This window comes from Notolepis coatsorum (assembly GCF_963971535.1).
Source record: "Notolepis coatsorum genome assembly, chromosome: 17".
Classification (NCBI taxonomy): domain Eukaryota; kingdom Metazoa; phylum Chordata; class Actinopteri; order Aulopiformes; family Paralepididae; genus Notolepis; species Notolepis coatsorum.
This window is the reverse complement of record NC_140181.1, coordinates 10,171,800-10,188,602: the sequence shown is the minus strand read 5'-3', so window position 1 is coordinate 10,188,602 and position 16,803 is coordinate 10,171,800. Positions and strand designations below refer to the sequence as shown.

The 16,803-nt window shown below is 43.6% G+C and overlaps 2 protein-coding genes across 2 annotated transcripts in view; one reads left to right on the top strand and one right to left on the bottom strand.

The window, feature by feature from the left end:
* Positions 1-1,667, bottom strand: part of gdap1l1 (ganglioside induced differentiation associated protein 1-like 1) — a gene marked incomplete at both ends in the record, with an annotated part of 47,573 nt that extends 45,906 nt beyond the window's left edge. Inside the window, one exon of the mRNA XM_084332932.1 lies at positions 1,476-1,667. Coding sequence (XP_084189058.1) covers positions 1,476-1,667 — 192 coding nt within the window. The remainder of the gene's footprint in view (positions 1-1,475) is intronic.
* Positions 1,668-6,268: 4,601 nt separating this feature from the next.
* jph2 (junctophilin 2) overlaps positions 6,269-16,803 on the top strand; it is an 82,923-nt gene continuing 72,388 nt past the window's right edge. The window contains exons 1-2 of the mRNA XM_084332695.1: positions 6,269-7,012; positions 11,679-12,486. Coding sequence (XP_084188821.1) covers positions 6,634-7,012; positions 11,679-12,486 — 1,187 coding nt within the window. The 5' untranslated portion in view covers positions 6,269-6,633. The remainder of the gene's footprint in view (positions 7,013-11,678; positions 12,487-16,803) is intronic.

The following is a 16,803-nucleotide window of genomic DNA, read 5'->3' as shown; positions in this document are numbered from 1 at the left end:
AAGGTTAACCCTTCCACTACCACACTACAGAAGGTTAACCCTTTCACTAACACACTACATAAGGTTAACCTTTCACTACCAACCTTTTGTAGTGTGGTAGTTAGAGGGTTATGGTGATGTTGGTGACAATGAGCCTCCTGCCCTATACCCCCCGCTGAGAGACGACAGCCCCGGCGGGCAGCTCAGGAACGTGAGTCACTGTGAGCCCGCAAGCTAATGGCTGACAGACCTCTACCACATGGGGAGCAGAGTAAAGATATACGCATCATCTCCAGGCTGTAAGCCTATAGAGTCATACAGTATGTATATATAGTAGACTACATACTGTACAACGCAGAGCCTCTAATTGGATGCTTGCTGGTTACACACATATATCTGACTTTTCCGTTGTCAGGTGAACAAGGCATCGGTCTGCTTGGAACGTGCACAGACGTCTCATGACATTCCTGCACGGATATTCACACACTTCTATATCTATACTATCTCATGGCCGACAGACAGTCTATATATAATCAATATCTTATAACGTGAACTTAAAGCACTAAGTGAAACACGCATGTATTATGCAAACCAAATCATTATAGGACATACATACAGGCCATGATATCTGCACATAATAGATGGGACTTGGACAAAAGGATCGACCGAGGGCGCGTTTGCTGTTATTTCAGCATTTCTTCACACTTTAAGGTTAACCATCATCCACATCTCCTCTGGGCTGGAGGCCTGTTGATCATGTGTGTACATAATACTGCTACTTCTAAGCTGCTCCTTGTGTACTACCTTCAGGCAGGAGCTACTGTGTGTTCTCACCACAGGCCTATAACCTAAAATGCTTTTTTCCAAGGCTTGATTGCTTGATTGAAAGGGTTGGACATTTTAGAATGTGTTATTATTACCCTTTGAATGGAAAGGTATATAGATTATCTACTAAGTATAGAGGAATGTATTCTTGAACATTGCAAACTATACAGAAAAAGGGAAAAGAAAGAGAGGGGGGAGCTTCACAAGGTATTATAGAATGCTCCTTCGGTTTGTTTTTTTGCCTATCAATTATTTAGAGACTGTCATGTGTCAAGACCACGCAAGATGTTAATCTCCTGATCATATGAATGAGGGGAACATAGATCCAGCACGCCGATAACAGGTATAATAACGTCGGTATGTGATTGTGCATATGCAAGCTGATTCACTGACTTGGAATATAGATATATTGATCACCGGTACAGTATTATGTCGAGGAAATGTCTCGAACGGGGAGACCTGCCCAACTGCAAGATCAAATCCATGCGCTTCCCACCACAGGCCATCATAATAACGTGCCATAATAACCGCGCACGCACAATACATGCGTCTGACCATAACAAACACGGGGGGAGCTCGGTGTGTTGCAGCAGCGTGTGACATGTATACGAGACATGGTCCATGGAACCCCTCCATCCATTTCACGCTGGATTTTTTTTTTTTTTTTTTACCTTTTGGGAGCTGAACGACTGGGTCCAGTGGTACAAAACGAGCCTGTCTTTCGAGAAGGGTTTCATGGGTTCCGCCGCCGGCTCCTGGTCGCCTTCCTCCCCGTCGTCTGTGATTTTTCCGTCTTCATCATCCATGGCTGAGATGGGCCACCAGCTACAGTTGGTGGGGGTAACATTGTTGGAAGACGCCATGACAGAGCGTTTTGTGCGTGTAGTGAGAGGAGGAGGAGGACCGGGGACTGGGAGGGAGAGCGAGAGATGGAGGGAGGGAGGGAGGGAGGGAGGGACACGGTGGGGGAGAGAGAGAGAGGGGGAGAGAGAGAGAGAGAGAGAGAGAGAGAGAGAGAGAGAGAGAGAGAGAGAGAGAGAGAGAGAGAGAGAGAGAGATTTCAGCACCGCGAGCTGAGCGTCGTCGCCTCAACGCGTCAGCATCAGTTGTATTGTGGACAGCTCCCGGTGCTGAAACCCGAGTTATATTTGAATAACGGTTCGCTTGCGTTGGCACAAAAAAAAGAAAAAAAGCACAGCGCTGCGTAATCCATATGCAGATACTAGCTCTCTACTCAAGCATGCTCTCTCACACTTACAATTCAATCGAAGTGGAGCCTATTACGTCATATGATACGCTATACGCACGAACATGCGCCGTGGAAACCCCCGCGCGCGCGAGAGCAGGGGGGATGCGCCTCGGTAGAAGGTCAATGTTCTGTAGGACAGCTGAGTGGAGACAAACAAGACTCTCTGGCTTGTTTCCATATAGTTCCCCAAGACATAATAAATACTACACAGAATATATGCCTAATATGTCCCCCTCCCCAACCAACAAAGTAGGCTATATAAGGTATACTGTACGTGCCCTGACATTTACACAAATAAATAGCTCTGGAGAGGATGGGGTGGGGTGGGGTGGGGGTCGTGCGCATGTAGATGAGCCCGTGCTCCAAAACCAGATTTACAAACATAAACATAAAGACAGAAAACACGCTCATCACAGACAAACTGGATGTGGCCAAATACCTAAACATATTCTTTACAAACATATAGCCACAACACTGGTTAATAAACTACCCTCCCACTCAGGGAATTATGGGGTATAGAACACATACTACAAAAACCTAGGGGTCCGCAAAGACGACTTCAAACTGGAAATGGTAACAACAGATGAGGTACTCAAAAAAACTGAGCGCCCTCCAAAGGAACAAGGCCACTGGCCATGACAACATCCCCTCCAAATTCCTCAGAGACTCAGCAGCCGCCATCACCCCAGTCATCACACACATAATAAACCTCTCCATAAAACAGGGACACGTCCCCAAGGACTTCAAAATTGCGAGAGTGACCCCCCCTGCACAAAAAGGGCAGCAAATTAGACCCAGGCAACTACCGCCCTGTTTCTATTCTTACCTCCATCTCGAAAGTCATGGAGAAAATTGTCTACGAACAGATCGAAAAGTACCTTGTGGAAAAAAATCTAATCTATACGAATTCCAATCTGGCTTCAGAACATCCCACTCCACTGACACATGCCTTCTCTATTTGAAAGACCAGTGAGCTGGATGCAATCCTACCTTGAGGGGAGGGAACAGATGGTGGAGGTAAACGGTACCCTATCCCCCCCCCCCTCACAGTGAGCTGTGGTGTTCCACAAGGAAGCATACTAGGACCGCTACTGTTCCTAATTTATGCAAATGACATGTCGTCAGCTTGTGACTGCAACTTGTTCCTGTTCGCGGATGACTCAGCCCTGCTGGTCTCTGACAAGAACAAGTTACAGGTTGAAAAAACCCTCAGCTCAGAACTCGGCAGAATCTGCACCTGGCTCGCTGATAACAAACTATCATTACACCTGGGTAAAACAGAGTCCATTCTCTTCGGATCAAATAACAAACTCAGGCTTCTCAGTTACAGTGGGTGACAATATTGTCACAAGGAAAGATGAAATTACATACATAGGTTCCATCCTAGAGGCAAATATTTCCTGTGACAAAATGGCATCCAATGTAATCAAAAAAGTCAACCAACGAACTAGATTCTTGTACCGGATCTCCTCTCTGGTAAACAAGAATACCCTGAAGACTCTGGCAGGAGCACTCATTCAAGGGTACTACGACTGCACCTCATGGGTACCGTTTACCTCCACCATCTGTTCCCTCCCCTCAAGGTAGGATTGCATCCAGCTCACTGATAGACTATCAAAACCAATTTATTTTAGCTTGTCAATCAGAATGGAGTGATTGACAGTGTCGAAAGCCTTTTGTAGGTCCAGCATGACCATGCAGCAGTATTTGCCAGCATCCACCTCTTGTTTGATGTGGTTGTTCAAATAGAGAAGGCATGTGTCAGTGGAGTGGGATGTTCTGAAGCCAGATTGGAATTCATAGATTAGATTTTTTTTCCGCTAGGTACTTTTCGACCTGTTCATAGACAATTTTTTCCATGACTTTCGAGATGGTGGTAAGAATAGAAACAGGGCGGTAGTTGCCTGGGTCTAATTTGCTGCCCTTTTTGTGCAGGGGGGCCATCAGGTTGCTCAACGAACAATAACACTATGCAACAACCATCAAAAGCACTCACAGCACACACATCCACACGCACACACTCACTTTAAACAAACAACTCACTGCAGCACCCACTCTACACACTTTAGAACACCTAAACACACTTTATATTTATTGGCAAAGAATTTGCACTACAACCCATAACTCAGTACACCTTACTGTAAATTGTACCTAAATTGTACCTCATCCCATTTCTGCTTTGCACTATATAGTATATTGTAATTAGTATATTGTATAGTATATTGTATGGTAACTCAGTTACTTCTACTCTGCATTGAACATTGTACATATGTACATACTGAACACTTGTGTCTACGTACGTGACTTCAATTTTATACTTGCTATACTTATTTTATTTTATACTTATCCTTTTGTCTAGCACAGTCTCTGGAGTGTAACAGAAAGAAGCATTTTGTATAAAAGTATTCTGTACTTCTGTATGACAACTAATAAAGAAACTTGAAACTTGGTACCAAAGCACCTCAAAGGCGCTAAAAACAAGATTACAAACATCACAAAACAAACTGGTCAGACTACTACTTGACCTTACTCCTAGAACCCATCTCACCCCTGCCCACTTATAGGATGGCTTAGAGTAGACGACAGAGTACAGCAACTTGCAATGGGCCTGGTCTACAAGATACACTACACCACTAAGGTACCCATGTACATGTCAAAATACTTCCCAAAGGTCAGTGAATACCACGACCACAACACCAAAGGGAGCTCCACAAATCATGTTAAACCCAGATTCGGCTCAAACAAGGGACTAAACACGTTTCGCAATTATGCCACATCAATGTGGAACGCCCTACCCACAGCTGTAAAGGAATGTGAATCACTACCCACTTTCAAAAACACTCTCAAAGAACACGTACGGGAGACTGAAATTCGAAACTGGCCCCTGTAAATGTACAGTAAATGTCCTAACTCAATAATACACGGGACCCTCTTCTTGGGACCAAGTAAGGTTTCGTCGATATTCCAATGTACAGTTTAGCTTGTACAGTTTAGGCTACAGTTTCCCCCACCCCACCCACCCAACCACATCCAATGTACAGTCCCCCCCCCACCCCACCTACCCAACCTCCTCCAATGTACAGTTTCTACGTCAAATGTATATATTCTCTTTTTTAGACTCTTTTTGTATCACAAACAGTACTATATTTGTAAATCTGGTATGTCATAAATGTATAGATGTATAGTACTGTCTATCTGTATGTCGTGTATGTCATATATGTTATGATGAATTGAAAATGGGGGACCCTGATGTAAACAAGGCGAAAGTCTTTCTCTGGTCTGCATCCCCTTAACAATTGTGTGTATTGAGCTGTACTGTATTGTACCCATTCGGCAATCTGTTAATAAAGTTTTCAATCAATCAATCAATCAATCAATCAATCAAACTCCAGGAGGAAACCATTATATTTTCATATTTTGTCAATTGTGATACAATGGTAGTAGATACATGATAGGCTCAGTGATACCTACATGACTGACATTGACCTGGCAGGCGTTTCAATGACCCTACAACAACATAGGGTCTAGTCTAGGTTCATTTAAAGCCTGTCCGTTGTTTACAATGTAGGATTTCCATTGTCAGCAATTATTTTTTTGATCGTCTTCCTTTGGGCTACGGTGTAACTATTGGCACTTGCCAGTAGAGGGCGCCACATAAATTGCAACGCAAACCATGAATGATATGTGCGAGATCTGCAAGAAAGCAAAATCTTCCATAATCGATTCTAAATCAAATGTGATGAAGTAATACTAATACTACTCATATTAATAATAATAATAATACACTCACTCATAAACAACTCACTGGGATTTAAATTAACATCAAATGGCACTCTTTCCGACCTCTGATATTATAATGTAGTTAGTATAGTGGCATTCAATTGTACACAGTGTAACGTTACAGTTACAGACGACTAACTAACTAAACATTGCAGGTGGTGCGAGTGGTCCAAACTTGCATGCATGCACGCCCAATCCCGAAGTGACAAGACTTTGGCACGGCTCCTTGCAGGAGTAAGCGGAGTAAGGATTGGGTTGTATTTTTGGAACGGTGTGTGTGTGTCTGGTCGCCTTGTTAGGTCTGCTGAAAGTGTCAGGAGATAGCAGCAGCAGCTCCGGAGAGAGCAGGGACGGGAGAAGGGGCTTTGCAATGGCCCCATTGACAGCCACGTAAGATCCCATGGCTCGTCAAGATCATCAAACATAGAATAAAACACTTCAATTCAATGACGAGACAAAATAATTGGATTCACATTTTGAAACTAAAGCTTAACTTAATCAGCAAGAAACCTGTAGAGTTCATGACTCAAGAGCTCGTCAGAGATCCGCGAACTGGGGAGTAAATCCAAGGAAAATAAATCACGACTTTTTTTTCTTCTTCAAGTTTCTGCAAAGTGTTTGGAGGCGATGTTCACACTTTTACGCAAAGGAACTCCAAAAGAAGACATTCGCCAAGGATATCATATCTCACATCACTTTTCATGCCAGATGAAGGTGAACTATACGCCTGATTGAAGGAGTTTTTTTTTTAGAAGTTTCTAATTAGTGCATCATTATTGTGAGGAGTGAGGTGAGGTATCATGAGCGGAGGTCGCTTTGAGTTCGACGATGGGGGCGCCTTCTGCGGCGGCTGGGAGGGAGGCAAGGCACACGGCCACGGCATCTGCACCGGGCCCAAGGGCCAGGGCGAGTTCGCCGGCTCCTGGAATTACGGCTTCGAGGTGGTGGGAGTGTACACCTGGCCCAGCGGGAACACCTACGAGGGCATCTGGTCCCAGGGCAAGCGGCACGGGCTAGGGGTCGAGACCAAGGGCCACTGGATTTACAAAGGCGAGTGGACGCACGGCTTCAAGGGGCGATACGGGACGCGCCTCAGCGCCGGCAGCGGGGCGAAGTACGAGGGGACGTGGAATAATGGCATTCAGGATGGATATGGAACGGAGACTTATGCTGATGGAGGTACGGGTTCCTCCTGTTTCTGTTGTGGTGGTTTGTATCTTGTTTCCTTGTCTGTGTTATTATGGTGGTGGTGGTGCTGGTGGTGGTGGTGGTGGTGATGGTGATGATGGTGATGATGGTGATGGTGATGATGATGGTGATGATGATGGTGTCGTGGTGATGATGATGGTGGTGGTGATGGTGGTGATGATGATGGTGATGATGGTGATGATGATGGTGATGATGGTGATGATGATGGTGATGATGGTGATGATGATGGTGATGATGGTGATGATGATGGTGATGATGGTGATGATGGTGATGATGATGGTGATGATGGTGATGATGATGATGATGGTGATGATGATGGTGATGATGATGATGATGATGATGATGGTGATGATGGTGATGATGATGGTGATGGTGATGATGATGGTGATGATGGTGATGATGATGGTGATGATGATGATGATGATGGTGATGATGATGATGATGATGATGATGATGGTGATGATGATAATAATAATAATCAAGTTCAAGTTTCAAGTTTATTTTTATTAGTTTATTATATCATGTCATGTTAAATGTGCTATATAAATAAATCTGATTGATTGATTACAGTGAAGTGCTTGGTTCTGTATGAGCCCCCTGAGATTTTGCTTCATTCATACAGTAAAGAGTAAAAGAATAAAGACCAAACACTAGTATAAAAGAAATATACAATATACAATATGCTAACTAAAGTACAAAATGCAACCAAAATGCAAAAATGCTAACTGCAATAGTATAATAGTCATGTAGCATGACGGGCCTTCTACAGTATATAGGATGCCAATGTTTTCTGATAGAATGGGTGATTTAACCCTTTCACTGCCGCACTACCATAAACGGTTAACCCTTAGTTTCACTGTGACTGACAATAGACAGAAGGTTAACCCTTTCACTGCCACACAACAGCAGGTTAACCCTGTCACTGGCTGCCACACTACAGACGGTTAACCCTTTCACTACCACACTACACAGGGTTAACAGAAGGCTTCACAAGCCCACAGTGAGTGAGCACCAAAATGCTGCCATAATGTCACCAAATGCACCACAAGAGGATCTCAGGCCAAATGAAGGGAACAAAACGTGTTGCTGCCAGAGGAAGGTATCTGGGTTCAGCCACAGGGGTGTAAAGTACTTGAGTAATTGTACTTTGTTACAATACTTAAGTACTGTTTTGGGGGGATTTGTACTTTACTTGAGTATTATTAGGTTTGTATACTTGTACTTTTACTCAATTACATTTCAGAGGGGAAAAAACATACTTTTGACTCCTTACATTTAAAATGCAGACCTATACAAAGTACAAAGTACAAATCTCGCAGGTCCAACCATTTTAATGAGTATATTTGTTTCTCTGGCCGAACTAACGTTAACGTTATTAATCCTGCGGCCGCGCTTTATTTAAAAGCAGCCAATCAAATCCACATCAATGGAAAATTAACCCGCCCACACCCAATTTACCCATGCTGATTGGTCCTTGTGCAAGACTAGAAAGCGGGGATCTTTGATTAAACACCTGCTATCAGAAGAATAGACGGTCAGAAAAAAAGTTTTAACTTTAACTTTTTTAGTACTTAAGTACATTTAAAAGTAGAAACGTTTTTTTTTTACTTTTACTCAAGTGTGTTTTTAGCCAGATACTCTGACTTTTACTTGAGTCAGATTTTGAGACGGTATACCCATACTTTCACTTGAGTATAATTTCTGGGTACTTTCTACACCCCTGGTTCCAGGCCACATAGTCGAGGGGAATGTGAGACACGACTGGACTGACAGCAACAGACTTCTGCGCTTCCTTCAGTCTCTACATACAAGGAGATCATAATGGACCTGTCTCAAACCCTGCCCCTTTTCTTGATCCTCCAATCACAACTGTCGCTTACCTCGGACAAACTTGGTTTGTCCGAGGTAAGCGACAGTTGTGATTGGAGGATCAAGAAAAGGGGCAGGGTTTGAGACAGGTCTATTCAATCAAACACAAGTCTGTTGCTGTCAGTCCAGCGGTGTCTCTCGTTCCTCTCGACCCACAAGATGATCTGCACGACCCGAACGCCTCAAAGATCAAGCTCAAAACTCACACTATGCGACTACAGTATAGATTCAGTATAGATATAGTATTCACTCCCACGGGCTGCTCCGTGCCTTTTGCCAAGATGTCATCGCATTGCACTATAAATAAGAATTGGAGCTGAATATCCTGTCAGGCCAAATATATATAAACAGTACAGTATAAAGTATGGTACAATAACAATAATAATAATAATAATAATAATAATAATAATAATAATAATAATAATAATAATAATAATAATAATAATAATAATAATAATAATAATAATATTATTGTTATTATTTCAGCCTAATGTTCTTTTGAGATTATTTCAAGATAATTTCCAACAATCCTATTATATTATATATATATATATATATATATATATATATATATATATATATATATATATATATATATATATATATATATATATATATTAGGGGTGGGGGGGGAAATCTTTGCATGGCGATTCTGTATCGATATAGGGACGCCAAGTATCGATATTTAATTATTCATAAAAAAAATAAAAATAAAAAAAATGTGTATAAGGAAGTTGCATTGTTAATTTCAATACCTGTAATAGTACAGTAGTCCACACACACACGTGCATTCAGTTAAGTTGGAATATGACTGTAATACAAACAGTTCAGTTTGTCAGGTACATGCAACACAGATTACAGTGTTGACATCTGTCTGCTTGAGAAAATACCATGTTCTGCAATAAAAATGATTGAAGTGAGATGAACAGACTGAACTTTATTTTATTAGATAAAACATGTTGACAGTTTTACTTTGCAGTAAAAAGAAAATTAGTAATTGAAAAAAAAAAAAAAAAAAAATCGCAATATTCGCGATATATCGAGTATTGATAGTATCGTATCGCGAGATCTCTGGCGATTCCCACCCCTAATATATATATTGTTATTGTAAAAGTTTGAGCGAAGTATAGTTCATCAGTCACTTCCTAAAATTGGGTGAACTAGCACTTTAAAATCTTCTTCGGAAGCCTTTCATAACCTCCGCACGGCATCCCCCGTTTCATAAACGTGACCTGCTGTGTGTAGAGAATTTACAATTTCAGTTTCGGAATATGTAACTACTAATTAGTCCATTAACACGGCCGCCCGCCGGTGCGACAGCGGCCGCCTGCACCCGCTCGGCCCCCGTGGTTCCCCCTCCTCAACAGCTGACTCATCATCAGCCGCGGACAGGGCCGGCCGGTCGGTGGACGGTTGCATTAGGGCTGCTGGTGGTGATGGTGATGCGATACAGCTCGTGTGTCAGGAGGTAATAATAGCCCCGACAGCCCCTGTGGCCTCTTGGACTCGCCGTCCCCCGCTGCAGTCCTGCTCTCTGCTCGCCCGGTGGAATCCAGACACGTGTCAGTTTTAGCCTGCGAGAGGGAGCGAGAGAGGGGGGGGGGGGGGGGGGTGGGAGAGAGGAGAGAGCCAGACCCCCTGCCAGACCAGACCCCCTGCCGTGACGAGACTGGGGGTGGGGGACCTAAATAAATGGGTCTGGAATGTCCTTTCACACTATCCTTTCACACTATCAATGTTTATGGAGATCCCCCCGACGTAGACAGTGATATCACTATTTATTCACCCAGGAGTTAGGGCTGCTCTATTATTGCAAAATGAAGGAAGGCATGCGCTGCATTTTCAACACAAGACTGCCACACGTAGACTACCACACGCTGCCCTACTGTTGGTCTGGGGAGGGTGTAGACTATCACACGCTGCCCTACTGTCGGTCTGGGGAGGGTGTAGACTACCACATGCTGCCCTACTGTCTGTCTGGGGAGGGTGTAGACTACCACATGCTGCCCTACTGTTGGTCTGGGGAGGGTGTACTGTAGATCACCTGCTGCCCTACTGTCGGTCTGGGGAGGGTGTAGCCTACCACACGCTGCCCTACTGTCGGTCTGGGGAGGGTGTAGCCTACCACACCCTGCCCTACTGTCGGTCTGGGGAGGGTGTGTAGCCTACCACACGCTGCCCTACTGTCGGTCTGGGGAGGGTGTAGCCTACCACACGCTGCCCTACTGTCGGTCTGGGGAGGGTGTAGCCTACCACACGCTGCCCTACTGTCGGTCTGGGGAGGGTGTAGCCTACCACATGCTGCCCTACTGTTGGTCTGGGGAGGGTGTAGACTACCACATGCTGCCCTACTGTTGGTCTGGGGAGGGTGTAGACTACCACATGCTGCCCTACTGTCGGTCTGGGGAGGGTGTAGACTACCACATGCTGCCCTACTGTTGGTCTGGGGAGGGTGTAGACTGTAGACTATCATATACCTCCTCCGGTAGCCTACATGTGGAGTCGCCAGTCGCTTCTTTTCACCTGACAGCGAGGAGTTTCACTGGGAGAACGTAACGCATGCAGAGGTTCACGCTATTTCCCCCAAATCCCAAATGCAATGACCAGGACTCATACCCGACGGGCTTCCCACCCGCAAACACTGACAATAATTGTGTTCGTATAGGGATGACTGACCAAGACCCAGAGTCTCTGCTGTGGTAGGCGAGTGCCTAGACCTCTACGCCACCCAGCAACACCATTAATCTTGTCAACATTCTGTCTCCAGGCACGTTCCAGGGCCAGTTCACCGGCGGGATGCGCCACGGCTACGGCGTCCGCCAGAGTGTGCCGTACGGCATGGCGGCGGTGGTGCGCTCTCCCCTCCGCAACTCCCTGACCTCCCTCCGCAGCGAGCACAGCAACGGCGCCGTCCTGCAGCAGGACCTGCCCGTCGTCACCAACGCCGCGGGCGAGGAGGTCCCCGCCGGCGCCCCCGCCCAGCTGGGCCCGTCCCGCGGGGGCTTCGCCCTCACGCTGCAGGTGGACCCGGAGAACGCCAAGCCCAAGAAGAGGGGCCTGTTCACCCGGGGCTCCCTGCTGGGCAAGCTGAAGAGGTCGGACTCGCGCACCTCGCTGTCCAGCGTGCGGAGCAAGCTCAGCTTCCTGCGGACGGAGTCGGCCATGAGCTCCGACGCCAGCGACGCCCACTCCACCGCGAGCGGCGACGAGAGCCTGGCCGGCGGCGAGGACTTCCCCCCGGTGGAGGCCGACATCGACGCCACCACCACGGAGGTGTACCTGGGGGAGTGGAAGAACGACAAGCGCTCGGGCTATGGAATAAGCGAACGGTCCAGCGGACTGAAGTACGAGGGCGAGTGGTTGGACAACCAGCGGCACGGCTACGGCTGCACCAACTTCGCCGAGGGCGGCAAGGAGGAGGGCAAGTACATGAACAACATGCTGGTGAAGGCGATGAAGAAGAGGGTGATCCAGCTGCGGTCGAGCAAGATCAAGCACAAGGTGGAGCGCGCGGTGGAGGGGGCTCAGAGGGCGGCGGCCATCGCTAAGCAGAAGGCGGAGATTTCTGCCTCCAGGTAAGGCTCTTTTTTAATACAGGCCCCGATATCACAACAGGGGCTCGTCGTCTCGGTGGGATCGCCGGGTCCTTTTTACGCAGTAGAACAACACTCCCTGACCTTAAAGGATCAGACCGGTCCTTTTGACACGTGGGTTCCGAGTCGTTCTTCTTGCCTTGATGTAAAAATCAAGGCACCTTTCGTTTTTTATATCCCTATTTATATTATTTTCTGGCGATCCAACACTACCATTGGCTTCCAGTGTATCTGAAAATGGGCCTTAAACACCACATCAAGTGAAGACAGTCACCACATTTGACTAAATGTGTCTTAAACACCACATCAACTGAAGACAGTCACCACATTTGACTAAATGTGTCTTAAACACCACATCAACTGAAGACAGTCACCACATTTGACTAAATGTGTCTTAAACACCACATCAAGTGAAGACAGTCGCCACATTTGACTAAATGTGTCTTAAACACCACATCAACTGAAGACAGTCACCACATTTCACTAATGTGTCTTAAAGGAACACGCCAACTTTTTGGGAAATTTGCTTATTTGCCATCTACCCTGGAGTTAGACAAGCAGATACTCTCTGTGCATGCATTAGGCTTAGTGAACAGTCGCACTTAGCCTAGCTTTTTATTTTTATAAAAAAAAGATTTGACATTAACGTTTTCTAAGCAGATATATACTCTGAACTATTTTTTGCCGAGCCACTGCTGCAGTGATTTCATCCCCTCAACGTTAAGCCCAAGGGATCATGCGCCACTTGAATTCGGTGAATCACACCATACATCCATCTCTGACAGACTGTATGAATTAATGTTGAGTTTTTTTTTCAAATGTAGCCAAGAGTAAAGACCCTAACTGTCAAGGTTTGACATGGTGGTGTTGGTAGTGGAACCCAAATGCAGACAGGCAGTGAGGAAGCAGGCAGGACAAGGCGGGTGGCGATTCAAAAGGAAGCTTTACTTAAACAGGGTAACTCAAACACTACAAAGAAAACCTCTCAGCTAACGCTGGAAGAGGGAAAAACTAAACTAGGGGATGCACGAATAAACTTAACACAAACAGGTACAAGACTTACTAGACAGGGTGAACAAACATGGCATGGTAGGTGGAGTGAACGAACAAGGCATAGCAAACTAAGACAGCAAACGAGCACGGCGACAGGAACAACGACAGGAACAACGACAGGACACCGGAACAGTAAACAATGAACGCGCACGGGAGACAGGGCAGACTAGACATATATACACAGGTTGATTGACACATGAGGGGTGATTAACAATGAGACACACCTGGGAGGGGAAACAGACTGACAGACTAAAGGACCAATACAAGACAAGACTAAACACACTGGGGACATAATACTAAAGACAAGAAACGAACCTAAACCAGACGGGACAACAAGACCAGACAAGGAAACACAAAAGACAACAGGCAGGCAGGGAGACTTAACAAGATGAATCTGATAATACATAAATGTATGAGGAGTCCCAGAGGTAATGACATGTTATTAGTGAAATATTCCTTTTGGAAAGTATTCAGAAACTAGCGAATATCGATGGAAGGTAATGCGCACAGCCATTTAGTTTGTAGTCATATGAGGAGAGGAGACCCAGAGCTTTCGAATGACATTGGAATTTCGAAAAAAAGACACTACCCAGCTCAAGCCAGCTCCTGTCAATCATATGACTTGTGGATTTATTTTTTATTTATCTTAATTTATGGGATTATCTACCGCAAACCTGAACGTTATTGGCATAAATTAGAACGCAGTTAGTTTATCTACCTTTCTGTGAACGTTTAGCAAGAATCAGCGTTGCAATCTGATGAAAGATGGCGGAGCAATTTCCATTATAAAAAAGTAACTGTACTTAGATTTCATTCACGGTTTGTGGATCACGGCGGCCTGATGATACTAAATCCAGATTGAACTCTGCCATTGGAAAGAGGAGATTTGGCCCAACCCATAGATGTGCGACTTGGCTATAATAAGGTCATTTATAGGCCTGATATTCTATATTCTATAATAATATTTCAAATGGCATGGGTCCGGATGGCAGAATTCAGTACTGTATCTACAAAACCTCAGTGGCAGTTTTTCATGTCTGGTAATCTTTAGCATTAATTGATATTCTCCTTTGGTTCATTACAATTTACTCAAGCCTAGTAACAGACGCAATATTTCGGACACTGGGAATACATTCCCTGAGATCCATAGATGTCCCTAGATATACCCTAGATAAGAACATGCAAATGAACCTTGTAGAAGTGGAGCAATCTTCCATTTACTTAGGTATGTATTTTTAGGCAGATTTTCAGAAAATGGTGCTAGGGCTTAAGAGGTTAAGGCACAACAGAGCACAAAAACCTTTCAGAGAAAAGAGATGCACCTCAGGTGTCTGCATGGCGTGTTAGTCAGACACGGTGACGGCCATGTGTTTATGTGGAGTTTAAGACACATTTCCAGATACAATGTGACAAGGAAATACCAACACCATATCGTCACATCATATCTATAACTCATATTCTGCACATCATTCATCATATCTATAACTCACATTCTGCATGTCATATCTATAACTCACATTCTGCACATCATATCTATAACTCATATTCTGCACATCATTCATCATATCTATAACTCACATTCTGCACGTCATATCTATAACTCATATTCTGCACATCATTCATCATATCTATAACTCATATTCTGCACATCATTCATCATATCTATAACTCACATTCTGCACGTCATATCTATAACTCATATTCTGCACATCATTCATCATATCTATAACTCACATTCTGCATGTCATATCTATAACTCACATTCTGCACATCATATCTATAACTCATATTCTGCACATCATTCATCATATCTATAACTCACATTCTGCACGTCATATCTATAACTCATATTCTGCACATCATTCATCATATCTATAACTCATATTCTGCACATCATTCATCATATCTATAACTCACATTCTGCACGTCATATCTATAACTCATATTCTGCACATCATTCATCATATCTATAACTCATATTCTGCACATCATTCATCATATCTATAACTCACATTCTGCACGTCATATCTATAACTCATATTCTGCACATCATTCATCATATCTATAACTCATATTCTGCACATCATTCATCATATCTATAACTCACATTCTGCACGTCATATCTATAACTCATATTCTGCACATCATTCATCATATCTATAACTCACATTCTGCACGTCATATCTATAACTCATATTCTGCACATCATTCATCATATCTATAACTCATATTCTGCACATCATTCATCATATCTATAACTCACATTCTGCACTTCATATCTATAACTCATATTCTGCACATCATTCATCATATCTATAACTCATTCTGCACATCATTCATCATATCTATAACTCATATTCTGCACATCATTCATCATATCTATAACTCATATTATGCACATCATTCATCATATCTATAACTCATATTCTGCACATCATATCTATAACTCATATTCTGCACATCATATCTATAACTCACATTCTGCACATCATATCTATAACTCATATTCTGCACTTCATATCTATAACTCATATTCTGCACTTCATATCTATAACTCATATTCTGCACATCATATCTATAACTCATATTCTGCACTTCATATCTATAACTCATATTCTGCACATCATATCTATAACTCATATTATGCACATCATTCATCATATCTATAACTCATATTCTGCACATCATTCATCATATCTATAACTCATATTCTGCACATCATTCATCATATCTATAACTCATATTCTGCACTTCATATCTATAACTCATATTCTGCACATCATTCATCATATCTATAACTCATATTCTGCACTTCATATCTATAACTCATATTCTGCACATCCTATCTATAACTCACATTCTGCACATCATTCATCATATCTATGACTCATATTCTGCACATCATATCTATAACTCATATTCCGCACATCATATCTATAACTCACATTCTGCACGTCATATCTATAACTCATATTCTGCACTTCATATCTATAACTCATATTCTGCACATCATTCATCATATCTATAACTCACATTCTGCATGTCATATCTATAACACATATTCTTCACATCATATTTATAACTCATATTCTGCACATCATTCATCATATCTATGACTCACATTCTGCACATCATTCATCATATCTATAACTCATAGGGGTGGAACGGTTCGTATTCGAACCATGTACCGAACAATACACACATGCCCCGAACCGTGGAGGTCGTACCGAACGGTACGCATTCGGG